Raw genomic sequence first — 27,919 nt, forward strand, 5'->3', positions numbered from 1 at the left:
ACCGCCTGACTGAATTCCCCTTAGGAACGTACAGTTCCAAGATGAATAGAGATATCTCTGAAACTAGAACTCTGCTAGTAATACAAAGTGGGTTTGTTATGGGGATTTGGGACAAGATAGTTTCAACAGTTATTGCAAATAATGATAAAAAATAAAACAACTGGAAAGATGTGTATTAAATAACGAATTATCTGTATACTCTATTGGTTCTTATTCATTGTTCCAGTGGATCTAACACTATATACATTAGTCAAGAATGTCTGAGGTATAGTATGTCAATACACCCACTAAATTAGAAACTATTTACATCCAAGATGTACTTAACTGTAATTATACATGGTGGCTTTAACATATTTATCAGTATGGCCTCTAGAAATCCCACCATAACAGACCAAAGTCACTACCTAATATCACACTACCTGATCAACTAGTGTGGAACAAAATTAAACTCCCACCCACATTGAGATATCATTATGCTTTTTTGGTGCCTTAAGATAACCAACAGTCATCTAGCTTTTGAGGAACTTTCATACATCTTTGCCAAAATATAGGAAAACCTGTATCTCTTAATATAAAAATGCATTATGAAGAAATACACATTACCTAAGGTGGTAACTGTTTTACTTGAATTGATAGAACTTTGAGCTAGATGGGAACACAGGAATAGAATGAGTAAAATGCTATACTACAAAGAAGTAACTAGACAGCTCTCTAGACAACAACCATTTTCAATATATGGATACTGATTTGAATAAACAACTAGCCAGAAAGGACATTTTTAAACAACTGGAATAATATAGATATGAACTGTGTATTAAATTTTACATTACACAGGAAAATATTTTTCAAGATCTGTACTAAAGTAAAATAAACAAGGGCAGTAAGAAAATAAACATATACTCACTAATAGACACAAAACAAATGGAGAAAAGGAACATGGAAGAGACATCTAACAAAGTTGGAAGTAAACTTAACTTTGTTATCAATATTCTGAAAAGATAAATTTCATTCCTGAAACAGCATGTTATAATAGGAGAAACATTTTCAGAAATCAGTAGTCAGGAGATCAAGTTAAGGAAATCTCCCCAAAAGTAGAACGATATGAAAAAAATGAGAATAGACAAGAAAATTAAGAGGTAAGTCTTAGAAATTCAACCTCTGAATAAGTTACAGAAAACATGAACAGAGTAAAGGGAGATTAAGATTAAATAAAGATATGCTGGATGAAAACTGTCAAGACCCCAGAAAATGGAAATTGTGGCAGGACTGTGCCTAAGATTTTTATTAAATTTCCTTAATTTTTTCATTTTTGATACATGAATTTAAAAAAATAAAATCTAAACAGATCAAGAAACACATGTTACCAAACTAGGAAAACAGAAATTCTAATACCTACCAGTTACACTTAATGTATGACATTCTCAATGGTTTTTTCCATGGCAGGAGAAAGTAGATTTGAAGAATTTGCTATTCAACACACAGAACCAGGATCCCAGAGCAATTTTACTGCAGTTACTAATGTCAATGTTATATCAAGAACCCAGAATTCATCATCACAAGTAGGTTTTTGTACAGTGAACTTTAAAGTAGCTTTATGACCTTTAAACCTGGCAGATCTGGTGGGGGGAGGGGAACTTGCAATAGATATTTTGTTAATCTATAACAGCCTTATTTACTAGCACATAATTAGCATATTCAGAATTATCTTACTAAGAAGCAATAAATTTGATTAAACTTTTTTTTTTTACTAGGGAAGCTAATTGTACATTAATCCTTGGTTATGGCTTTTTTCGTATGTTAAAAACTTTAAACTTTATCATAACCATCCCTACTTCTTGACATGATGCTAAGTATAATCTTGCTAATAAGAATCCAGCACTGTGTTCTTACTTTGTTCTGTTTCACTACCTGGTAGGGAGTAGAGGTTAAAACGTGGGAGGATTTAGAGAAAACAGCATGAAGCTCAGGGACCCAGGAACACATAAATGAAGATTGTAAAAATGATCTTTATTAAATGGCTCACCAAACATTTCATAGCCTTTCCTAATAAAAAATGAGTTAAAAGATCATTTAACTGACATTTAGGGTGCTTTATGGTACACTTTTCTGATAAGTTTTGTATTTTAAGGCATTCATACTTTAATGGTCTTAAAAATAGGCCTGAAGGTGTCCACACACAAATGTATTGGTTCATAAAAGATATATACGCTTTCTTGTTTTTCTTAACATTTTATACTCAGATTTCATAACAATGTATAAAACTTAAAGGCACTGCCATGTTATCTTTATATAACTCGTAAAAAGAGTATCATCACAGGTAACCAAATACTACTGTAAAACTACTACAATCCTATCTTGCAGAATACTGCACGACGACGATTGCGAAGTGAGAGCTCTTATGATATAGATAATATTGTGATTCCCATGTCATTAGTGGCCCCAGCTAAATTAGAGAAACTCCAATATAAGGAAATAGTTACTCCAAGGTATGTATACTGACATTCTTTAATTTTCCTTTTTTTGAATAAACTTAAATTTTCAGTGGACTTAAAATTTTATTTAATGAAAGGAAGATGCTCCTTTCTGCCTTCCTCCCAGTTATGGTTACATGGAAGGAAAATGGTGAAAGAAACTTTAACATTACTCATGCTGAAAAACAGTGCCATATAGTAGCACTACTTTCTCAGGTTTTAAGAAATGGAAATTCCTAATACTTTAGCACTTTTAGAGTGTTTTTTCATTCAATATTTAGTTTTCTATTGTATATATGGTACTAAAAGGTACTTTAGGGATGTAAATAATTACACTAACAGATAATCTTTGCTCTTTAAAATGGAGATATGCACAAGGCTGCAGAGATCAAAGAAAGCAACTACCTTTGCATAGAGTATTCGCAGTGTAAGATGATAACACCTGTGACAACCTGTGCAAGGCTAAGCCAGAGACTGAGGTTTTGTGAAGGGTGATAAAGGAAATGAAGGCTCGAAAAGAAGTTGTCACGAGACTGTGGATGTCCTTGAATGCCATACACAGATCTGTTTCCTGCTGGCAGCAAAGGCAAATTGTTTAGTCATGATGAAAGAGGTTTAAGATTATTAATCTGGCACCAAGTAGAAATAGAAAAGGATGGAAACAGAAACAAGAGCTGGTTGACAATTATAGTAATTCCTACCCATCTCTATTCTAACTAATTTGATTATTTTATTCGTAATTGCTTTGAGGCACTGAGAGAACTCTTTAATACTCTAGGAGGTATTATGAGAATTTCTGCAAGGAATTTGTTGACATATTCTACATTAAGTAAAGAAATAACATTTGTGGTTAGATGTTCTATAGCAACAGTGTTTTCAATTTACACTGGTAGGCTGGAGCCGGCTGGCTGACCGGGTTGTTTAGTACGTAGGGATTCTGTGATGCGGCTGTTAAACTCACAAGAGGCCATGATGGGAGTCTTCACACAAAGAAATTGGCAAATGCTAAAAATCAGAGCTTTTTTCCTCTTTATTTTCTGAGCCAGTTTGTCAGCATACCACTAACTTATTTCAAAATTAGTACATTCTTAGGTATAAAACGCAACTATGTAGAAGAGACTGTTTATTGTAAGGCCAAAGGTAAAGCCTCAACTTCTCCTGTCCTCTTCTCATAATGCAAATATGTTGTCTCTTTTAAAAGATAAAGTACTAAGATACAACCATTTGAATTACGGAAATCCCAAAGAAAGAAAACACTAGTATAATAGCTGTGCTTACAGAATAAAATTGCTACATTTATATAGATTAACAAAAGCTGTTTGAGATTCGTTTGTATCTTCAACAGCTGGAGGATGGTTGTTCTTCAGCCTCTGGATGAATATAATTTGGGTGAAGAAGAGGTAAGCTGCCTTTCACTTACTGCACTTAATATATTATGAAGCCTGCTTCATTTTTTTCCCCATGTGCTTAATTTGGTATTTGAGGAACATACACTGATTTTTTTAATTTTCAAAACTTATGAAAAGAAAGTTCCCCTTTAAGGATATTAATTTGATTAGGAAAGTGTTTTGTGCAAATTTGGCTACAAAGATAAAATGTATAAAGAATAAAGAAAAGCAAAAACAAAACATACCATTTCCTTACATGAGTTGTTGAAATATTGAATTTATGTGAATATATTCAATTCCCAGTATTAGTCATATTTTTCTGCATGGTATTCAGTTTAATAGTCAAGCCTACAATTCCATATGCAAAATCTTGCGAACAATTGCTTTTGAATTTGGAAAATTTTGGATTTTAGAAAGTAATGTGGTACATATATCATGTAATACATGTAGGGAGTCTAGGACAGTTCTCATAATCAAATATTAATGTTTCTATAGTGAAATATTAATAGAAAGTAGAATAGCCCCACATCATTTCAGATAAGATTGTGTCACCAAATGAATTATGAAAACTTGGTTTTTTCAGATTTTTGGAATTACAGGAAAGGGATTGTGGACCTGTATGGATAAAATTTATAGTAAGACAAGAAAAATTAAAGGGAAAGATACTGTATAACCAAACTAATTCAAAGTGATAGTCTGAAGCAGATATTATATAAGACACTGTTTCCATTACAGTCTTTCTGTGCCAACTGATGTTTTTCAACTACCAAAATTTACTTTTTAATGCCCTTCCCTCTTTTCATGCACCCTTCCCTAGTTCAGAATGACCCTAGCCAGAAACACAACGGAGCCTTAGAACTCCAGATAAGTAACTCATTAAACTAATTCTCATTTACCTCAGACAGTTTTACTTTCTTTGATATTAATATGTTCCATGAACAGTATACTCCGTAAGGGGCAATCAATACAAAGTTTTGGATGAATAAAGCATTAAGGATTTTTTACGTAAGTGGAAAGCACTGTGAACCTATATGTACTCAAGGTACTATAAGTATTCTAGGTAAGTCTTCAAACATGACCCAACAGTAAAAAAGTTTTAAACTCCCTCTTTTTAGGAATTTGAACCTCCTCTCATAACATTTGTTCTCTGACTTAGACTGCATTTATTTTAGTTTTCTTCTTGTTGTTCTCCTGATGAGGAACTCTGACACCTGTTCTCATATTTCAAAATGTTTCTGATAAAAGCAAAACTTTTCATTTCTAATTCCAGATAGAAGACCTCTCTGATGCAGTCTTCTCCCTAAGACACAAAAAATATGAAGAGAAAGAGCAAGCCAGATGGTCACTATGGGAGCAAAGCAAGTGGCATAGAAGAAACAGCAGGCAAGTGTTGTAAATTTAAACCCCAAAACCATGGAATCCATGTGAAATCTCCAATAATTCTGCATAATAACGAGGGAGACCACTGAAAATGAAGAAAACATACTATATAACATCTGCTGTTTGTGCCCTAGAAGTGAAACACTGCTTATACTGAGTTTACATTCAAAATATATTCAGGCTAATTACATAATGATGAAAGGAGTTTTATATTTTACTCCACTCAATTTCTCATGCTAATTGTCAGCCTCAGTAATAGATTTAACTGAGCAAACAATATGAAAAATTCTCCATAAATAGGTCATTTCAGTGTACTGTAATGGTGGACCTAACACTAGGGATTAGAATCTGGGTAATCTGTAACAAAGCCACTTCAGAAATGTTTTTCTTAAAAAGAAACAAACCAAAAAACCCTCAAGAAACCTATCCAGGGTAAAAAAGCAAATCGCCTAAAATACTTGGAACATGACTTTGAGGGAAGGGGGGATAAATCCTAACAACATAATCAGTAGTCATGTATTTGAGAAAATACCTGGTATTTATATTTAATTGGACTATTTTTAATATAGCCAAAACTCAAAATGCAAGATCATGTTGAAATCTGACAGTCACTTTAGTGTGGAGCATCTCTCATTTATTATTTGTGAAACACATTTCTCTGTTTAGGTCTCAAGATACCCAGATTTGTTACAGAGCCTTATTCTAAGAGTTACCCTAACATACATGAGATTCTGTTCTCAACTTTCTCCACATTCCAGAGGTACAGTTTTCCAGAAGGACAGAGGAAAATGGGAATCGAGTCCTTCATGGACGACATTACGATAATCATAGATACTCTGGGAACTCAGACTGTAAGAGTCAAGTAACTGTCTTTTCCTGTTTTCTGGAAAACAAACAACAACAACAAAAAAAAAAACCCAAACTGTAACAAAACAAAATGACTATAATAATTTGGCAAGAGATTTCATAAAATACTATTCAAGTCTTTGAGATGTGAGGATAATAACATCGGGAAGACCAGCAGATGAATTTTTTTTAAATCTTTTGGGCAGAGCTGTTTGAAAAAAGCTACCAAGTTCAATTGACTTTATGAACGATACCTTAGGTTGTTCATAAAATGTTAAGACATCAACAAATAATTACATATTTTCTTGATTTTCTTGCTAGAGCTTACAGTAAAAATGTTGAAGGACAGGACTTGCTTTTGAAAGAATACCCTAACTACTTCAGTGGTGGGCAGCACTGTGCTGCTGAGAGTCCCGCCGGGCCTCCTTCAGAGAGCCAGGACCCCAGTGCACACACCTCACCTTCAGTAAGTCAGAGTCCAGAGATCAAGGTAGGAGTGTTATACGTAACTAGTTAAACCTCCTTTTAATTGACTTTTAAAAACTTGTTTATAGAATTGCTTATTGATAATTAAGGAGTCATCATTACATAACAAATTCAGTATGACAGTCCAGTACAGAATGCTGGGTGTAGGAATCAGAGGCTCTGTGTTCCAGCATTCTAGTTCCATCACTAACTACAGATACTTCCCTGACCTTTTATGTAACACGTCAGTACCTAATTCCACCTGTTCACTTATGTGTTAGAAAATGGGAATTCTATCAAAGTTTCATTACAAACCAAATCGGATTAAACAGAATGACACCTGGCACATAGTAAATGTTAGATATTTCTCTTCCCCTTAGAAAAGATTTTTACTTGTCTCCCCATTTGTCCAGTTTTAACCCCAATGGGAGCGTTTTCTAACCCTGCATCTATAAAGTTCTTGTACTTTTCTTCATCAGTAGGTGTTGGAAAAGAAGAACCATATCTAGAAACAAGAGAGTAGACACAATAGAAATTAACAGGCAAGTCATAGAAAGCACAGGGAAAGAAAAGTCAATAGGCGTCTGTAATAATGATGGGATGAAAATGGAGATACTGAGGAAGACGATCCAAACACTTTTAAAGGGCCTTCCCCAAAGTGCTCCTAGGCTGAAAATGAAGACCAGTGCCCTAATGGCAGCGTTTCCCTCTCCGTGAAAGAGGCAAAGTGAAAAAAATGATTCCCAAAGGTCCCCAAGTAATCCTCAGTACGTTCCACTTTGAGTTGCTAGATACTCAGGACCAAATGAGAATTTGTACTTTTATGTGCTAAAGAACAGAACTATGGTTACTACAAAACTGACAGCTACAGATTGAGACATGAACTTAAACAAATTAGTTGAAACTTAACTGAAAACGTTTTCTCTTTCAGTCTTTGGGGTGGGAACGACGGGCTTTTCCGCTGAAAGATGAAGACACAGCAGCCTTATTATGCCAAGATGAAAAAAATGATCAGATGGAAAGATCAAGCCCAGCTTTCCATGGTGAAGTCTTCTGTCCCAGCGCACCAGAGAACGGCCACCATCCACAAAGGCAGGTGGACGGAATGGAGGAACACAAAACCCTTGGTCTAGGACTTACTCAACTCACGTTAAGAAAAATCAGTGACAGGGAACAGGTTAAGAAAACGATGTAACTGAATGGGAAAACAGGAGAAAAAATAAGCCCTGTTCCCCCACCCCCTCCACAGTCACAATTCCAGAGTAACAGCATGTAGTGCAGATGCATGTATTAATCTTCTGTGCTGTTTATGAAACAGGCAAGTTATGTCTCATTTTCCTTCCTTCCTGAACCACAGGAGTAACTAGCTTTTCACCTACAGACAATTGCTAGTCATTTGTGTTTGATGCAGATCACAAGCACCAGAAAATTAACTGCTGCAATTTGATGTCAAATCACATTACTGGGTAAATAATAATTTTTAAACAACTTATACCCACACCCACATATACCTATGCATCAAATGACAGCTCTTCTTTTTCTATACACGTGGTTATTCTTTAAATTGCCTCAGAAATATATTAAGAATATAAAATACATGTGTATAGAGTATACATGCATACATATACACACATATAAGTAGTTTTAAAAAACACTGCCAAGTGACCACTCCACTTGAAAATGCACGTATGAACTACCCCATGAAATATCAGCTGAACCATAAAGAAACACAGATTTCCAATGGTGTTGAACATCTATAAGCCTTGACTATGGAGAAGGAATTTTTTTTAAAAAACACGTTTAACCAATAGAAGTTATTTATGGAAATTTCTATACCAGATAACACAATACTCCTTCATTTGAAATCACTGATATCTGTTGGGTTAAACACAGGTTATTTTCTATTCACTCCTAACAGAGTAAGAAAAGCAAAGTAGTTAAATATTGTTGTATTTTAAAACTATCACACCTTTAAAAACTCAACTTGAGTTTTATCCATTTTATGTATCTCATGAAGAGAAAACACCCAACTTAAAATGAGCAACAGACAGGAAATTCCTGTTAGTATATTATTGTACTTTTAGTTATTTTGGTCATTCCCTACCGTTTCTTACTCTATTCAAATAAGCATCTATCCTAGAGTGAGAAATAAAATTCTTGAAAGGTTAATGCTTCAATATTGGATACTGGAGTGTACATTAAGTAAAATTCCTTTTGACACTATTACATCATTTTGTTATATGTAAAAGTTGAGGACAATTTATATGAATCACTTTTTCTCATGTAAAAAAGATTTATTCAAGTTGTAGTACCCATATAACTGACAATCCAAGCCAACTGGCCTAATCTGGGGGATCTGACACTAAGTTTTTGTTAGGGATTAGAAATTGTACTAGTCCCTTTAAAGAAGAAAAAAATTTCAAGTTCAGTGCTGACAAATTTTGCTTGTAGTTTTACTGTACATTTATATTTTAAAAAAGAAAACAAAAGCCAGAACAAACCCAAGTTGTCCAGACAAATAAACTGAAATTTTTTTTGTCATGACTGATGTTATAATCTTCTATGTAAGTTTTTTTAATTAAAGTTATTTCTATATGCCTTGTGTTGTCTGATTTGATTAAATGTCACCTATGCGTGTGGCACAAGCCTTTCCTAAGCCAAAATAAAGAAAAAAAAAACAGTAAGAAATAAATTTTTACCTTGTTAACACAGAAGAAACCAGGCAAGCTCTATTCTATGCTTAAGTGTTAACATTCTTATTTTCCAAACCTTATTTCTCAAAACTCACTCACAGTAGCCTGAAAAATATTTAATGACACTGGTCCTGTTATCTGTTGCCATGTGTATTACACAGCAAGATTATTTACAAGAACGAAGTAGCTAATATGTATCTATTGTCAAAGTGTAATTTGGGACACAATCATAAATATTTAGTTTACAGATTAACTCTGTACCTTGCCATATATTAGCCTACCTGGTCTTTCTTGGATTAATAAAATATATATCCTTGGAGTCAAAATCCATAGTTGCAGAATATTCTCAGCCATCTGGTTTTGCTACAGGGTAAAGCTAGACTGGAAATAAGAGAACGTTAAGTAAAAGAAGCTTCCTTTGCTTAATCCACCTCCCAAGGGCTCCATCTGTAAAAAGAGTACAGAAATACTATTCTTTACTGGATCCTTTCCATGGTACCAGCCTATTGAGCTTTATTTAGTATCTTCATTTTTTAAATGGGGACAAACATACCTGTCTTACCATTCATAGGACTGATTTGTGGGTTTAATGAGATTATATCATCAACATACTTTATAATCTACAAAGCATACATTTATATAATGATAGCTACTTTGTATTGAGCATCCTCAAATTCTACTACCCTACGATTCTAGGAATAGTAGTGGAAGATTTACGTATATAATTAATAGTATCTCTTAATCCTCAACACAACCCCCCACTGTTGTTATGATTACATTCAATACATAAATCAGTTAATAATCAGCTCAAAGAGGTTGGTTGGATTGGTTTGCTAAGGTCAAACAAATAGAAAGGGGAAGAGAGTCAGGATTCAACTTAATATTACTTCCAAATAGAGGCCTTCCTTTCCTTTTAGCATAGAGCTAGGAAAACATTTTATGTCCTTCAGAACAGCAGGTGTGATTAAGAAAAAGGGGAAATGGGGTTGGTGGAGGGTGGGTAGGGGGTGGGGGAAGCACCACTGAATAACCTGCCGCTATAGCAAGGTTAACAAAGAAAACACCCTGATAAAACTTGTGCTTGCTTTTTACAACAGACCACCTGAAAATCCCTGGACTTCATAATACACTGTTTTTTTTATGTATCAAATATAAGGTGCAAAGTAAAAAATAGATGTTTTCAAAGCTAGAAGAGCCATCCATCCCAGCCAGATCCAAACTTAGTTATCATGCAAATACACAAATCAAAAATGACACGAAACAGGAAAAACAGGACTTCCTTTGCTTTCAGAAAAGCCAAGAAGCGAAGAAAACTCTTCTTAGAAATTCAGAAAAAAAATTTTTTTCATAGTAGCTAATATGCCTTCCTTAGTCATTAAGACACATTTCTGTTCATAACCTTGATACAGCCATATTTTTTACTCTTTATAAAAATCAAGTCTCCCAGTAAAAATGGTATTTTGCCACACTAATCTTTAAATTCCTCACTGAAAACGTAATACACACCAATTTCTAACCTCTTGGAACATTCTGCAAAATGGATTTTAGTCACTGGAATGAATAATTGCTTGGAAAAGCAGCACTGCCTCAACTGTGGTACGATTTGGTAGTCAATATTCTTGTTTTCCAATAAAAAGGAGATCTCATAAGCAGAAACACTGGACTCCTTGTGGTTTCATCGATCGAGAGAACGTTTCTGAGCAGCTTCTGAGCAAACATTTCTTAACAGGTTGATCACAGATCTGGGGTCTTCACTCCTCATAATGGCACTGCCAGACACAATCATGTTAGCTCCTGCCTGGAAGAAGTAAACACTTAAGGTTATGCCTCAAAGGAAGATGCAGAAAAACCTAAAACAATTCCCGGACTAGAGTTTCTTCTACGCTTGCAGCTGGCAGTCAGCACTTTAATTGTACAAAAGCCACTTCAAGATGAACATACTTAAGCAGCTAGTTCAATGAAAACAGAAAATGCTTAAATGAGGATGTGAAATTATTCTTAAATGTGTCTAAGAAATCACTGACTTTTTGGTAACCCCCTCTAAATAAACTACACTGCATCTTTGCTAATAAACCTTTAATTCTTAAATCTATTAAGGTCTCCCCCTATATACCAATCCCTCACAGCTCCTAAAAAATCAACCTTTTCATCTCTGAATTATGTATAAGAATTGGTAGGTAGTCTAAAAGGACAATTATTGCTAAAATGTGAAAGAATCCATAAAACAGGGCAACATTAAATTATTTCTCATGTGAGGCCAGAAGGAATAGAACTTCTTATATATGCTTCACTGCATTCCAGAATGCTTTTGAGGTGGCTTCAAAAAGATTTTCAAGATGTTTTTCAATATGAAAGCAAAGAAGTCAGAGTAAAACCAAGTAAGATGAGTCCAAATTTATCTCTGAGATTCCTAGGATTTGCCTCAAGGAGGGAAACCCAATCTATTATGTAATTCAGTGCTAAAAGAAAGGGAGGACTGTTAGGAGAACCACTGAAACTAAGGAAAATTTCTCCAATTAGAGACACTCACCCTATGATACAGCACACTACATCTTTAACAACGTTCCTCATAAAAAAAAGAAAAAATACTAGTTTTATAGGGTTACAACCTAACATGTCTCGTAACGTAAGCAAGAACTGCATTAATGACAAAGCACAGTTCAGTAAAAAAGAATTCCACAAGGGGTCAAAGGATACATGCTCACTAATCGTCTGGCCAGCACCTCCTCCCTATTGATCACAGTCAAGCTTTTGATAAGTATCAAGCAGGAAAGTGTGGCATTTATACAAAACACTGAAAGTGCAGATTAGACCATGCTGTTTAATAAAAGCAGGTCACATAAACTTTAATCACCTGCAATGCTACAGGGAGGGCTGGTATCCTTTTACGGAGTTCAGGAGCCTAACTCAGCCTAGCTAGCCACTTGGAAAAAAAAAAGTCATCCCACTTCTATAGAGGGACAGATTTAGTAGCTTGCAAGGGACAAACAGTAGCTAATACACCTAAGTTCTGCAGAATAACATTCTTTTTCCCCTTTACAAGCAGGTATGTTTTCTTTCCCTATCTTGGAAAACTGTCTCAAAGGCCCTGGAATGTTTCAATGATATTCCACAGGCTGGCATTCAGCTTATTCCTTTCCAAAGAATTTTTTCATCATTACTGAGATAACCAGGACTTACTATTTAATGATTATGTGGTTTCAGAATATTCACTTATCGCTCTTTATTTTCCTGGTTTTACATTTAAACCAAAAAATACTTTTCTAAGAAAGAAAGCCTATTTAGGAAGTCTCTTTGGCAGACAAGACCCGTCCTGGCATTACATTTGATAGGAAATTGGTCTTGGTTGCAGCCAAGCAGTCTCACCTCTGCACATTTATGGATGGTGTCAGGACCTACTCCACCATCAACCTCAATGTCCAAAGACGGGAACTGGGTCCTCAACCAGTGAACCTAGTTATACACAAGGAAATAAGTGACTAAGTGGATAGACAAAGGGAAAAACACCAAATAAAAAAAATCACATAGCTGATATTAGCTACTAAAATATGACTCCAAATGTCTCAGACAATGACGTTATATCAATACAAATTATGATTGGGGAAAACCACCTTTTAATGTACTGTAACAAACTAAGTTTTATAAAAGCAAGCTTTGTTCTGTTTGGCAAATGGCATTCAATTTGTCATGGCTTTGCAGAAAATATACTTCACAGAAACAAGACAAAGACAAAACCCTCAATATTCAATGAAAACTCCCAAGAGATCTCAAGGTTACAGAGATAACGGTTTTGAAAAAAATTTTCAAGACTAAGATGTAGTATCTTTTATGATCTCCAAACGTAAATCTCTTGGGGCATTTCTCATACTGTATTCCAATGATATATAGGCATCCTCATCTCCCCACCTTCAGAACAGTACAGGTCTAAACATACAAGTAGTCCAATAAATGCTTACTGAATGAACTTACAGAATAAAAGCCTTACCCCAGAACCAAATACTTCTTTTACCTTTGGCATCATATCTTCCATGAATTTCTGCCCTCCAAACCCAGGTTCCACTGTCATAACCAAGGCCATATCTATCTGATGAGCCCATGGTGCCAAATACTCAACTGTAGTTCCTGGTTTGATAGCAAGGCCAACCTGCAACAGAGACAAATTTGCTATATCACATCAATAATTATTTCCGTATTACATTACTGTTGCATATCAGGCACAGCAGAAAGGTCTATTCTTAAAGTATAGAATACATACATAAATGGAATACATAAACTGTGCAGACTGTAATTACTTTTTTTAAAAAAGTCAACAAGACTGTCAAAAGTAAATGTTTCTAAAAGGTAGAAACTTTCAGAAAACATTAGTGGAATGTATTAATCTTATCTGACAAACAAGTTATACTTAAACTCTATCTTCAAACCTGACGAATAGCTGCCTAAGTCCAGTCTTCTCCACCTATCATTTCAGGTCTTCCACCAAATCTTCCCAACTCTGAGAATAAATAGTATAAAACGTTACCATTGGGCTTCCCTGGTGGCGCAGTGGTTAAGAATCCACCTGCCGATGCAGGGGACACAGGTTTGAGCCCTGGTCCGGGAAGATCCCACATGCCTCGGAGCAACCAAGCCCATGCGCCACAACTACTGAGCCTGCGCTCTAGAGCCCGCGAGCTACAATGAGTGAGCCCGCATGCCTGTGTTCTACAACAACAGAAGCCACGGCAATGAGAAGCCCGTGCATCACAATGAAGAGTAGCCCCTGCTCGCCACAAGTAGAGAAAGCCCACACACAGCAACGAAGACCCAACACAGCTATAAATAAATAAATAAATAAATTTATTTTAAAAAGAAAAACATTACCATCACTGTTGAGCTCTCACCTTCATTCCATTCTCCCGAATGTCTTTGATCAAAGCCCCCGGGTTCTCGGTAGCCTCGAGATGAAAAGTATATTGATTGGCTCCTGCCACTGCCATTGGTTTTACCCACTGTTCTGGCCTGGACACCATCATATGCATGTCTGGAAAGAAAAGACGTATCCCCTAAGTATTACTATAAGGAAAATAGCTGGCTCATATTATTGAAGCCAGCCTGGAGTTTTTGCTGTTTCAGATATGAACTCTTCTGGTATCATGGTAATTGTTAAATATACAGAAGTTACACTTCTGTATAGATAACCTCCCTTCACCCTGAAGATAAGGCTTTGGTTAAACTCATTTACCAAAAAAAACCCCCATTTTTCCACAAAAAGCATATGGCGCAGTTTATGAAAATAACTAGATACCAGGAAACCTAGGTCCTGGGCCAGGAAATCCCATTCTAAAAAACTTAAAGAAGTCGTGTTATCTATGTGGACTGGCTTCCTCGTTTATAAAATAAGAAGCTAAATTAAGTGGTTCTCCCCACCAATATTTTATTGAGCACTTGCCACACCATAAACTTTTCTAGGCCACAGGGGTACAGCAAACAACAGACAAAAATCTCTGCTGTCACAGGGATTACATTCTTAGTGGGAGAGACAAATAAAAGGAGTGAAGACAACGCACACTAGGTTGGTAGTAAATAAGGCCAGTGTGGCTGCGGCCGGGGGTGCACTGGGGGGAGAAGGTGAGGTCAGAGAAGCACTGGCTGAGAGGACAGAGCTCTGCAGCCCACCAGGTTTTATTCTGAATGACGCGAAACAAACACTACAGGATTTTGAGTCAAGTGACAAGATCCGACTTAGAAGGCCAAGGCAAAAAACCCAGCAATTGAGGATGGTGAGCAATGGTAGGGATTCTGGGTATGTTCGGGAGGCAGGGACAACAGGGGCTGCTGTGGGTCAGAAGTGCAGAGTGAAAGTGTTCGTTGACAGATGAATGGATAAAGAAGATGTGGCTCATATATACAATGGAATATTACTGAGCCATAAAAAGGAACGAAACTGAGTTATTTGTAGTGAGGTGGATGGACCTAGAGTCTGTCATACAGAGTGAAGTAAGTCAGAAAGAGAAAAACAAATACCATACGTTAACACATATATATGGAATCTAAAAAAAAAAACAAAAAGGTTCTGAAGAACCTAGGGGCAGGACTGGAATAAAGATGCAGACGTAGAGAATGGACTTGAGGACACAGGGAGGAGGAAGGGTAAGCTGGGACAAAGCGAGAGAGTGGCATGGACATATATACACTACCACACGTAAAATAGATAGCTAATGGGAAGCAGCTGCATAGCACAGGGAGGTCAGCTCTGTGCTTCGTGACCACCTAGAGGGGTGGTGTAGGGAGGGTGGGAGGGAGACACAAGAGGGAGGGGATATGGGGATATATGTATGCATATGGCTGATTCACTTTGTTATACAGCAGAAACTAACATACTATTGTAAAGCAATTACTCTCCAATAAAGATGTTTTTAAAAAAAAATAAAAAGAAGTGCAGAGTGAGAGGAGAGTCAGATGGTGCAACGATTTGGCCTGAGGAGCTAGAAGAGAAGTGCCATCAATTGAGAGGCAGACAACTGCAAGAAAAGGAACAGACTGAGAGGGGAGAACACGTTAACCTGAGAAGCCTGCCACGTGTCCTGATCCTAAAGCTCAAATCATATGAGTATATGTTTGGGAAGAAATGAGCATGGCCTTCTTAAAGATCTTGACTTAAAACATAATAGCATTTCATGAGAAGGAGAGGGCAGCTTAAAAGAAGTGAAAACAAGAAATAACGCTGGGAAGAAGAAAGCAGTAAACACTCCTGCGCCAGACAGATGGCAATGAGGAGAGTTTTGAGCTTTTTCTTTTGTTAGAGGGAGCACATTGCTGATACAGCAAAGCTATATTAAAGAAAAAAATTCTAGTATTCCAGAACTCAGTAACTAAGATTATAAAAAGGAACAAGGCTTTGAAAATGTCAGGAAAACAGAGTATACAGCGTGATTAATGAAGCCAAGACTAACATTTATATTTCTAAACTAATAAAAGTAACAAAAATAGAACATATTTTAATAGGCAAAATCTTGTCTTTAAAAGATAAACTCAATTTGGTGTTTTTTCCCCTTCGTATTATAAACAAGAAAAAAAAATTCAATCTGGTTTAAAAGATCAAGTTTACTCTTCCCTAAGTTACCAGACTGCTAGGTCATCCCTGTTCAATCTCTGGCACGTAGTCACTACTAGCAACCCTCACTGCACATCCTCTAGTATTTGGGGAATTGATGGCTCAGCTAATCTGCCTGTAATTAAGATACAGTTCTCAAATGTTCTATTATCAGACTCCCTCTGCATTCTTAAAAATTACTGAAGCCCTCTCCCCAAAATATTGTTGATGTGGGTTATATTTATCAATATTTAATGTATTAGAAATGCAAACTAAAAAAATTTTAGTGTCTACTTATGAATTCATTAAAAAATAATAATGATAATAAAAATAAATCCATTACACGTTAATGTAAGAGTGGCACTGTTTTACATTTTTGCGAGTTGCTAATGTCTGCCTTAAGAGAAGACATCTATATTCTCACACCTGCTCTGCATTCAATCTCCTGCAATCTGTTGTTTTATATGAAGGGAAAAAAGTGCATAGAAAAGGGAGGAGTACCTACATCCACAGCCTTTTCACTCAAGTGTGGATATTCTATTTCTACCCCGAAACTCAACAAGTGGTACTTTTTTTAGAAAGGTTAGTGGCAACGTGGAATCCATCAACCCCACCAGTGACCTTTTTGTACTTTGTTACACTCAAACCCATTAGTCTACATTTTGAATGGCTCTTGTAAGTACTATTGGTTCACTGAGTTACACAGATCTTCCAAATAGTGACACATTTCATTATATACTATCCAAACCCCGCATCTGTTAATGATATTACAGATCTGGTCAGAAAAGCTGTGAGTACTGGGAAGCTGTCAAGCTCAGAGAGGCAGATATAAGTTTTCTAAAATTCCAACTTTCACTTGCAAACTCTAACTTTATCAGTGGCAATGAAAACTGATGAGCCGCTTTCCTTGAAGTGACAGGTTCACTTAGTTAATTTTAAAGAAAATGTCAGTAAAATATCCAAGTCTGATAACCACAGTTCATCTGTCAGTTGTTCTTTCAAGGGAAAATGGTATTCATGACTAGCACTTTCAGTTCACAGCTTAAAACAATGGCACAAGTGGTCTTCTTCAAGGAAACTATCATCCTCCAGGATTTAATAGAAGTGCTTTATATGTACTTTCTTTCCACTTTGTCACACAAAATCCTAATAAGACATGCACTCAAGGATCAAGATTTACTAAATCAATCACTTGTACCAATTCATCAAGGATACTTGTTACAAAGGATACTATGAATGTATGGCAAATAAGAATATCGCGACTACCTGTATAGTTCAGTGTCACTGCCTTGTCTCAGGCTAAGGCATCAGCAGAAATTCACCACTGCTTTTGCACCATCAACATAAATAATGGCAAATAATATCAGTACAAGTAATTTACAAATCAAACTACAAATAGTTTTGATGTCATGGACCATCTGAAAAGGACTCCCACGGGTCCTCAGACCATACTTGAAGACCAGTGATTTAGCTAAGAACAAAAATGACTTTTCCCTACCACTTTACTTCTTACATGGTAAATTCTACTCAATACTGAGAATGAAGAGTTAAAAGCTTTAGCAGTTATACATAAAACTTGAGATCTAACCCCTAGGATATATCATGTATCAATTATCCAACAACCAGTATCCAAGAATTAAACAAACAAAAACATATAATATAAAAAACAAAGGTTCCAAAACCCAAACACTAGGGCTTCCCTGGTGGCGCAGTGGTTGAGAGTCTGCCTGCCAATGCAGGGGACGCGGGTTCGTGTCCCGGGTCCGGGAAGATTCCACATGCCACGGAGCGGCTGGGCCCATGAGCCATGGCCGCTGAGCCTGCGCGTCCAGAGCCTGTGCTCCGCAACGGGAGAGGCCACAACAGTGAGAGGCCCGCGTACAGCAAAAAAAAAAAAAAAAAAAAAAAAAAAAACACTAAAGCATATTAAGTCCTTTCATCTTTACTTGAGATTGACCTCTGGAAAGACTGATTAGCAAGTTTACCAGCAAATAACAAACTAAAAACAGAAAGGAAAAGCAGATTGTGTGGGATGGTGGCAGTTGAGTTGGTAAGAGAAGAGGCACAGATAGAGGTAGGAGGGGAGTCAAACAGCAGTGAGAAGTAACACTTGGAGACGAACTAAAAGGGAGAGAAACGGAAAAATACGTACATATTTTCAATCCACACAAAGCCACAGTGGGGAATTCTGTGGTCACTGTACAAGCCAGGGAAGGTGGGGGGGGCAAAGAATGCTACTTATTTCATCCAACTCTGACAGTCATAAGAACGAATTTACCCTGCAAAATTCATTTTCCAAAATGTAGTTAAAAAAAAAAGTTCAGATATCAAGAGGATTATATTCCATTATTTGGAAATTTCAAAATAGTGAACATGTTGGTGGAACATTGTTTCCCTCATGCCACATAAATTAGGTGATAATGTACATTTCCTTTGGTACATTCGAAGTGGATGGAGCCTACAGAGGCTCTAACAGCCTCCTGCGATGCTTGCAGTGTTCCATAACTGCACTGGATGGTACAGTAGTCACAAGCCACACATGGCTACTGAGCACTTGCAATGTGGTTAATGCCACTAAGAAACTAGTTTTAATTTTATTTTATTTTAACTAATTTAAATAGCTACATGTGGCTAATGGCTACCATACCTTCATAAAACTGGCCCACAGGGACTTCCCTGGTGGTGCAGTGGTTAAGAATCCGCCTGCCAATCGAACCAGGGACAGGGGTTCGATCCCTGGTCTGGGAAGATACCACATGCCAAGGAGCAACTAAGCCCATGGGGCACACCTACTAAGCCTACGCTCTAGAGCCTGTGAGCCACAACTACTGAAGCCTGCATGCCTAGAGCCCGTGCTCCGCAACAAGAGAAGCCACCACAATGAGAAGCCCGCGCACCAGAACGAAGAGTAGCCCCCGCTTACTGCAACTAGAGAAAGTCTGCGCAGCAACAGAGACCCAACGCAGCCAAAAAAATAAAATAAAATAAATAAATTTATTTAAAAAATTTTAAAAAGTAGCCCACAATATTCCAATTAAAAAATCTAAGTTTTACTAAATTTATGTAATGAGCTACATAAAAACACATATTTACAAGAACTCACCAAATGTCTTATTACCAGAGATCTGGCAAGTGAGTCACTGCTAACTTAGTTTAAAACAGCAGCAGCAGCAGCAACAAGGATATGTGGACTGAATCTATATTCCACAAAAAGTAACTTCTAGGTCACTGATCTTAAAAATCCTTAATTCACATTATCCTACAATGTTGGAGTGGAGCATACATAGACCCTACTTGTAGAAAGTTCCGATTTCCATGAATTGGCTTCAAATATAGACCAAAAGTCAATCAATTCATAAATTCATTTAACAATTACATTGAGCCCCAGCTGTGTCGCTGCTGTCTATGCTAAGCTCTAGGAAAACTGCAGCAAACTAAGTCGACGAAATCCTGCCCTTAAGGAGTTTAGAGTCTGATAAAAGTAATCTCAGATTGAAAGAAATTCTAAGAAGAAAATCAACAAGGTGATGTATCGGGGAAAAGGTTAATTTAAGACAGGGCTCTCTGAAGAAACAACAAAGGATCTGAGGTGGAAAGATGAGGTAGCACTGGTCAAGAGAACACAGCTTTCTTCTAGGCAAAGAGATTAGCCAAAGTGCCCAGGCCCTGAAGCGGGTAAGAGTTTGGCTTCTTACAGGCAGTCAGTGAAACCCCAGCACAGGGAGGAGGGAAAATGGTACAAGATGAAACTGGAGGTTGAGAAATCAACCAGCTACTTTTCCCTTTACTTGAGCAAACACATCCAGCTTCAGACGGTGTAACACCCACTTACCAAAGAAAGGGTCCTGGCCTAGCTGCTTTCGGAGGCTTTCTACCACAGGGTGACCAAAGGTGATGTTGGGAACAAAATGCCTACAAGACAAACAAAATCTTGCTCTGAAAATGTTTTCGATTCAGTTTCTGTATTTTTCTCAATATGTATTCTGATGGGAGTACAGGAGACTATCTGTGATTGCAATTATTTTTCAATAACATCATCAGTATTAAACAACACTAAAAATATCTGTATAATTTCAGTTTTACAGAGCAGTTATCTCCTTGATATTTCAGCAAATCATAATAATGTCACATGATTTACTCTAGTTAACTCTGTAATTCAAAATCCCTGACAAGTAGAAATGCAAGGATGACAAAACCAAAACCCCAAAAGTTATATGACTTGCCCAAGTCACACACTAGTTAGGAAGTTCAGGACTCTGATATGGGTCTCAAATCAACCCATCACAGGCTGCCTGTGGCTACTTCTAATCCACCTCTATCACAGGGCACAAAATGACAGTTTATCAAAACTTTCTTAAAGATTATCAATAAAGACACTTAACGTATACTAATAACCACCACTTACTGAGAGTTTACAACATACCAGATATTGTACCTTAATTCATTTCATCTTCACAACAGCCCTATGAAGTAGATGCTGTTATTATCCCCATTTGAAGAGCCCAGGAGACATAACTTCTTTAAGTCATCCAGCTAATAATTTGTTGGGGCAGGATTCAAATTAAGGCTTCTGATATCAGACCCAAAGCAGTTAACCATTATCCTACTCTGGTTAGTCCTTTTGTTCTACCACCAGCTCACTTCAATATTTAAAAAAACCTCCTATATGTAAGTCCCAGGCTGAGGGCTTCAGAGAGTATTGTATTTTATAAAGAAATATGTGAGGGACATCCCAGGTGGCGCAGTGGATAGGACTCCACGCCCCCAATGCAGAGGGCCTGGGTTCGGTCCCTGGTCAGGGAACTAGATCCCACATGCATGCTGCAACTAAGAGTTCGCATGCCACAACAAAGGAGCCCATGAGACGCAACTAAGGAGCCCACCTGCTGCAACTAAGACCCAGTGCAACCAAATAAATAAATAAATAAATATTAAAAAAAAAAAAAATATGTGAGTGTTCCTGCTCACCCCAGAAAAGTTTACAGTCTCACTGGTAAGAGATGGCTAATGACTCACCAGAATTCATGACTGACTGTTACAGCACAGTTGTTGGTAGGAAGCCAGCTCAGCCGAGGACCACACTTCCCAACTCCCTTTACATCGAGTGGCCCACGTAACTAGTTCTCACCAATGGACTGTTGAGTTTAAGTGATGTGCGCCACTGCAGAGCCCAGGAGGTTGGGTAGTTTTCCTGTTCTGCTCTCACTTTATCCTTCTGCCAGTAAAGAGGCCCTTAAGGAACGGCAGAGCCACAGGATGGAAGGGGACTAGGTCCCTCAATTTCTGCATGGATAGACATTTCACACCAAACTATTACATGAATGAGAAACTTTATAACATTAAGCCACTGAAGTCTGGGCTTTCTCTGTTAAAGCAGTAGGCATTACCCTGTATGAGGACTGTTAAGAAAAGCTACATAATAACAAGTAGGCAATATTCAGTTAAAATAGTTCCAGAGGCAAGTAGAATAGCACTTTTTAAAAAGGGGTAAGATCGTGAGATTTACAGAACAAATAGAATTTGTAAAAATGGGGAAGGAAATGAAGCAAAGGCAGAAATAACTAAGTTAAGTTCAAAGAAGGGGGAGATGGCATTGCCCACCCTGGCTGGTATGAAAAAGGCAGGAGGCAGACTGTGTCACATGAAGTGCATCAAATGCCAGGCTCACTGTTTTGACTTTATCCTGATCAAGTGAGATTTTAAAAGAGAGACACAAATGAAAAATAAGATGGAAATAATACAGTAGGCAGACAGACTGGGCAGTAAGTTGGAAGAAGAGAGGCAAGAGGTGCTGCTAAATGGCAAGAAACAGTAGGAATGGAAACAAGGAGAGCAGGTGATCGGATCTCCTACGTGATAAGATGCGGGGGAGGGGAAAGGCTGAAGAGAGAGAATAAACCATGTCCAAAGTCTTGAGCTTAAGATGACAGGCAGGCAGAAGGAGTGTTAATAAAAAATTAAAACATATACAGGCCAAGCACCATTCTAAACCATTCCAATACATTAACTCATTAAAACCTCACAACAGGGACTTCCCGGGCAATCCAGTGGTTAAGACTCCGCGCTTCCAATGCAAAGGATGCGGGTTCGATCCCTGGTCAGGGAACTAAGATCCTACGTGCTGCGCAGCCAAAAAACAAAACCAAAAGCAACCAACCAACCCTCTCAACAATTCAGTGAGACAGGTACCACTATTACCTGTATTTTACAGATGAGAAAATAAGAGGCCCAAGCTCACAGAACCAGTAAGTGCTGGAGGCAGGAGTTAAACACAGACAATCTAGCTGCAAAGTTCAGGCTCTTAACTACCAGGCTTGTCTGCTCCTCCACTGACAGCTAATAACTAACAGAAGAAGAAAGTCCAAGGGAGGAGGAGAGCCTTAAGACAGAGAGGTCAGGACACACCTGAGAGGGATGGGTACGGTGGATGGGTACAGACACTTTTTTTACTCTCCAGCACCCTGGTCCTTGGAGGTTGGATTTCTAGTATTTTGGAAATCATTCTACCATTTGCCTAAGAGCAGTAACTGCCAGGGTTATGGATAAGATGCTTTTTATATTTACTTAGAACTTGGAGGTAAGAGTCACATAAGCAGGCAGCAAGGGCTACTGAATACTACACAAATCTGAGATTGAAGTATCTGGATTTCATTCACTGTTTTTTCTGTGTGCCCTCAGAAGTATTTTTGTTGTCTCAACCTTAGGCTTCGTTTATCATGAAAATAAACACAATAACCACATCTTGAGAAAATATGAGAATAAAACAAATACACTTTTACTTCACTGGGAAACAGAAGCTATAATGCCATTTTGGAGTAAAGACTGCCAAAATTAAAATGCAATTAAAAAGTGTCCTTTTCTCCCAAAGAACTTACGAGATTAAGCTATAATCACTTAGAATGTCGGAATAAGGGATCCGATTATTTTGATCCCCCATCACATGTATAATTTTCACACAAAGCAAACCTTTACCAGATCTCCCAACAAGGCAAAGAGGAAGATCAAGGCTGATATAAAATTCAGCAAGACTGTAACCAAACAACACTTCCTGTGAATAAGGAATCACACCTATGCCTACGGTGGGGGGTAGGCTGGCAGGTAACATGGAGGAGTGAGATGGCAGATGGAGACGGGAAAAATGAACATCTGGCCCGGCTAATGGTGGCCTTGTGACACTGTGGGCCCAGTACTGAAGTCAGCCAGGTCTAGTAGTAACGTGAAATCTCCCTGGTTTCTAAATCTTCCTAATATAGAAACTGAATATCTGCTCAGTTCCTACACTTACGACCAACACAATTCCAGTCACTGTCATGACACATTTATATTTACATGCTTTCCAATTTTCTTTTCCAGAAAATCCACTTGTCCTTTATTTCAAATATCCAACCATACTAGTGCTCCACCCACCAGTGTTTCCAGAACTTGTTCCTGAATTTCAAAATGAAGACGTTCAGATTTAATCAGAAGTGTGGGCTTCAAGGGAAGAGAGGGGACCAGAAAACAAGGGCATGCAAGCTCAGTGTAATGCTGGAGATTTTTCAGGGGACCAGGAAAAGAAGCATGGGGGCACTACCTGGAGGGAAGGTAAACTGGGGCTGGCTGCCTTGGGAAAGGGAGTCCCCAGCCCCCCTTTCATACCCTGGGCCTCGGAGGCACTGCAGCTCAGCCAGGCGCTGCCTCTTTGGTGGGTCACTGGGAAGGGGCTGAACCTCCCCAATCTGGTTTCCTCCTTTGCAAAAGGGGAATAAAAATAGCTCTTAGCTCAGAAGGTTGTGAAGCTTAACAGAGAAAGGGTTTTTAAAATGGTGTATGCAGAATTTAGTTTTTTCAAACCAAGATGTTTCCTGTTAAAGGGGGAAAGGAGTCAATAAAAAACAAATTCTTTATCTTCATAAGCTCAGGGTCTGCCATAGGGCTGGGAGGGGCCAAAGAGATTCCTTAGAGATCCCTCCCTTATGATAAAGCCATTCATCCAACCAATTATAATGAAGCTTGCCATGGTGCTTTTCCTGCAGAGAATACAGAGGTGAGCCAAAGAAACAGTCTCTGCTTTCAGGGAGCTTACGGTGCAGCAGGAGAGATATGAAATAAATATCAAAAAATATAGTCGTTCTTTGAAAACAGAGAATATCTTAATCATTCTCTGTAAGCCTAATACCCACAGAAGACAGTTTCAGAGACAAAACAAGCTGCTGCATACTTCCAATCCTGGCTCCGCCATTTCTTAGCTATGAGGTGACTTTAATCTCTTTCTGTTGATGCCGATAACAGCACCAAGCTCATAGTGTCGTGTGAAATAATTCACAAAAAGTATCAGACCAGAAATAGTCAAGTGCTTGTAAATATTACCTATTGTTGTTGTCATTGATATTCTGATTGGTAAACTGGAACAAATTATTTTCTCCATTCGCTCACTCAAACATTGGACGAGACTTATTTACAACCAAGCTGGTGTGACAAACACAGTACACACATATACTCGTAGTCTGTTCTATCCTGAGACCCTCAAGTGTCTCAGAAACAAAATTTTGTCTCATTTTGTGTCTCAGACACAAAAATGTAGCTACCCATCTGTGAGGTACACACTCCAGTAATATTACCTGTGAAAGTTCTGGGCTTTCAAGCAAAGGTATCAAAAAAATATACAGAAGTAGAAATGTATGTGATACCAAACTAAAAATCAAGGTTTTGTAAGAGGTAATATTTACTCATCTTCTTTGCCATTATCAGTTAGGCACGGTGTTCAGGTAACTGAGTGGAATACAAAAGAGGAACAGCAGATTTAACCAGCCAGAACAAAGAAGACAAAGCTGTCATAAGAGGAGTGACATTAAAAAGACAAGGAAGTGACTGGTCATCTTTCGTAAAAAACATGAATTGGCAGATTTGCCTGAGAGTACACAGAGGTTTTACCTATTTCCAATAAATTTACTTTTCTACCCCAAGCCAAGGTAATGGCTGTTTTTTTTTTTTTTTTTTTTTTTTCCCGTACGCGGGCCTCTCACTGTTGTGGCCTCTCCCGTTGCGGAGCACGGGCTCCGGATGCGCAGGCTCAGCGGCCATGGCTCACGGGCCCAGCCGCTCCGCGGCATGTGGGATCCTCCCAGACCGGGGCACGAACCCGTGTCCCATGCATCGGCAGGCGGACTCTCAACCACTGCGCCACCAGGGAGGCCCGGTAATGGCTGTTTTGATCTCATGGCCTGTGATCAGTGGGGCTCGGAGAACCACTTGGCAAACCCAAGATCCAAGCTGCAACTCTGTCACAATGTGTGTAACGTTGAGAGAGTCTTAACTGTTCTATGATTTTTCCTCATTTTATAACCAACTTAAGAAACTAGCATCATTCTGATTTCAAACAATATTGATTATGGGCTGTAACTACAGTGCTTAAAAATTACTTACAAAAAACTGACCTCCCTGAAGAGCAGGGTGCCTGAAGAGAAAATAGACAGGAAAATCATAATTTGAACAATGATACAACAACTAACAATTACAGAGGATTTACTATATGCCAGGCACTGTAAGCTACGTGTATGAGGTCATTTCATCTTCCAAAGATGCCGAAGCGATAGTGTTATTACTCCCATTTTTCACATAATGAAACTGAAGCTCAATGAGGTTAAATGGCTTGTCCCAAGTAACCCAGCAAGTGGCAGAAGCCGGGCGTTCTCACTCCAGGTGCCAAGCTCGTCATCCTTACACAAGTCTTTCTCCCCAGCTTTGCCACTAACTAGCTATATGAGCTTGGGCAAGTCATGCCTATCCCCTTGGGCCTCAGTTTCTCCAACCGAAAATGAGACGGATCCTAGAGATTTAAGGTCGCTTCCAGGCGCTAAGTGCTAGAAGACCACACGTTACGTGGGGGGAGGGGAGATGGTTGAGGTTTGGGACGCGGTCGCAGCCCAGGATGCCGACTCAGGTCCCCTCCAAGCAGGGCCTCCAGGGCTCCCACCGCAGGCCCCTTCTCAGTACCGCGTTCAGAGCGAGGCGCTCCGCGGTACAGGGACGCCGTGCACCCAACAGGCACTCAATAAAGGTGCGCCTATCCCGCCCCGCGCGGCAACCCAGACACGAGCCCCGCGGAGAGTTACCCGTCCATTACATCCAGGTGCAGATAATCGGCCCCAGAGTCCAGCATCCGAACGCACTCCGCCCCTAAACTGGCCAGGTCGCTGTTGAGGATGGACGGGCCAATCTTGCAGCCGGACGCCATGGTGCTAGTTGTCTGAAGCAAGTTACCCAGCGAGATCCCCGGCAAGACGAAGGCGTCGCGCCCCGATTGGCCGCACAGTTTTGGCTCCGCCTCTTCCCAGTAGAGTCTTCCGGACTCCACCGGCAGCAGCTGCCTTGAGGGGGGAAGTCCCGCCTCCCCTAGCGGGAGGGGTGCCACTTTAAGGGCTTAGGGGCGGGGCCTCGCCGTGAGGCACTTTCCTCCTTCCTCTGACCTTTGATTTTAAAACAAGCCTTGCAGGTCTCCCAGTCCTCTGAGGAGTTTCTTAATCTTTTTTAGTTTTACTTCCCGGGCAGTTCCCTCTCAGCTCTTGCCCTCTTATCACTTTTTTGTTTCTCCATCGTTTGCATATGCGTTCCTTTCCTCTCCGTCCCTGTACTTGTCCAAGAACAACAAAAAAAACACCCTTCTTCCTATTTCTCTTTGAATCCCTCTCAAGAGCGGTGGGAGTCTGATTTAGGGCGGAATCCTGGCTCTACCAGATACTAGCTGGGTGACCTGGCAAGTCACTTCTCCCTGCCTCCAATTTTCTCATCTATGAAGACAATGCTCAACGTTTAAGATTTGTGAATCCAAGTCTGTGCCCAGGACCGGATGCCTGGTACTCAGTTTAAAATGGTGGTGGTTATTATTACTCTCCTCTGCTTCTGGCCCTCATCCTTCTTACCTTCTCTCACAGGAATGCTTATTGACAAATTGCAATACATTTATTTACTGTTAAGACAAAATCCAGAACAGGGTAAGAGTGGCTATTTCTTTTTTTTTTTTTTTTTTTTTTTTCAGTATGTGGGCCTCTCACTGTTGTGGCCTCTCCCGTTGCGGAGCACAGGCTCCGGATGCGCAGGCCCAGCAGCCATGGCTCACGGGCCCAGCCGCTCCGCGGCATATGGGATCCTCCCAGACTGGGGCACGAACCCGTATCCCCTGCATCGGCAGGCGGACTCTCAACCACTGCGCCACCAGGGAGGCCCAAGAGTGGCTATTTCTTTGCCAAATGTGTCTAGGATCATTGGGTGGAGAAAATAACTAGTAAAACTTTAAGCAGATAAGGTAGGGGAGGAGGGGTCTCTGGAGAAAGAAAACCAGGCATGGCTTTCTTGACATAAGAGAAGGCATTTTTGGCCTAAGCTATTTTGTCATCTAAGCCTGGCCACAATGTTTGCCCTTGAACAGGTCTCAGTAATTAATTTTTTTTCTTTTTTTTTTTTACAGTTCACAATGATCAATATTCACTTCTTTATTTTCATTTAAAAATTAAAATTTCAAAGGATTGAGAATTCTAAGTAATATATGTGGTTAAAGGTACCAGATATAATAATAGACATGCGCTATGTATTGGGGTAAGAAAAGGTATAAGCTATGGAGATGTC

The 27,919-nt window shown here is 38.8% G+C and overlaps 2 protein-coding genes across 14 annotated transcripts in view; one reads left to right on the forward strand and one right to left on the reverse strand.

The window, feature by feature from the left end:
* Window positions 1–9,148, forward strand: part of KANSL1L (KAT8 regulatory NSL complex subunit 1 like) — a 177,106-nt gene extending 167,958 nt beyond the window's left edge. For all 8 annotated transcript variants that reach the window (XM_082630182.1, XM_082630186.1, XM_082630183.1 and 5 more), the window contains exons 10-15: window positions 1,444–1,559; window positions 2,362–2,486; window positions 3,817–3,871; window positions 5,130–5,242; window positions 6,407–6,575; window positions 7,482–9,148. In XM_082630182.1, the coding sequence (XP_082486308.1) occupies window positions 1,444–1,559; window positions 2,362–2,486; window positions 3,817–3,871; window positions 5,130–5,242; window positions 6,407–6,575; window positions 7,482–7,745 (842 nt within the window). In that variant the 3' untranslated portion in view covers window positions 7,746–9,148. The remainder of the gene's footprint in view (window positions 1–1,443; window positions 1,560–2,361; window positions 2,487–3,816; window positions 3,872–5,129; window positions 5,243–6,406; window positions 6,576–7,481) is intronic.
* A 1,091-nt stretch (window positions 9,149–10,239) lies between these two features.
* Window positions 10,240–26,709, reverse strand: RPE (ribulose-5-phosphate-3-epimerase). 6 transcript variants are annotated; one of them, XM_082630192.1, is made up of 7 exons: window positions 26,421–26,709; window positions 25,732–25,751; window positions 20,148–20,227; window positions 14,124–14,263; window positions 13,229–13,387; window positions 12,610–12,696; window positions 10,240–11,041 (listed from the first exon to the last, which is right to left on the reverse strand). In XM_082630192.1, the coding sequence occupies exons 1-7, from the start codon at window positions 26,529–26,531 to the stop codon at window positions 10,919–10,921; spliced, it is 720 nt and encodes a 239-aa protein (XP_082486318.1). In that variant the 5' UTR covers window positions 26,532–26,709; the 3' UTR covers window positions 10,240–10,918. The 6 variants fall into 6 exon arrangements, with proteins under 6 accessions (XP_082486318.1, XP_082486320.1, XP_082486319.1 ...); XM_082630194.1 differs by having other exon boundaries at window positions 13,253–13,387; window positions 26,421–26,699; XM_082630193.1 differs by lacking the exon at window positions 25,732–25,751 and having other exon boundaries at window positions 26,410–26,707.
* Between the last annotated feature and the right edge of the window lie 1,210 nt (window positions 26,710–27,919).

Source organism: Mesoplodon mirus (assembly GCF_964341445.2).
Source record: "Mesoplodon mirus genome assembly, chromosome: 8".
Lineage (NCBI taxonomy): Eukaryota > Metazoa > Chordata > Mammalia > Artiodactyla > Ziphiidae > Mesoplodon > Mesoplodon mirus.

Excerpts from the sequence above, each read along its gene's own strand:
- RPE (XM_082630192.1), bottom strand. The coding sequence starts at position 26,531 with ATGGCGTCCGGCTGCAAGATTGGCCCGTCCATCCTCAACAGCGACCTG. Across the intron at positions 14,264-20,147 it reads AGGCCAGGACCCTTTCTTTG|ACATGCATATGATGGTGTCC; the intron begins GTAAGTGGGTGT and ends TTTTCTTTCCAG. Across the intron at positions 11,042-12,609 it reads CCATCCATAAATGTGCAGAG|GCAGGAGCTAACATGATTGT; the intron begins GTGAGACTGCTT and ends TACTTCTTCCAG.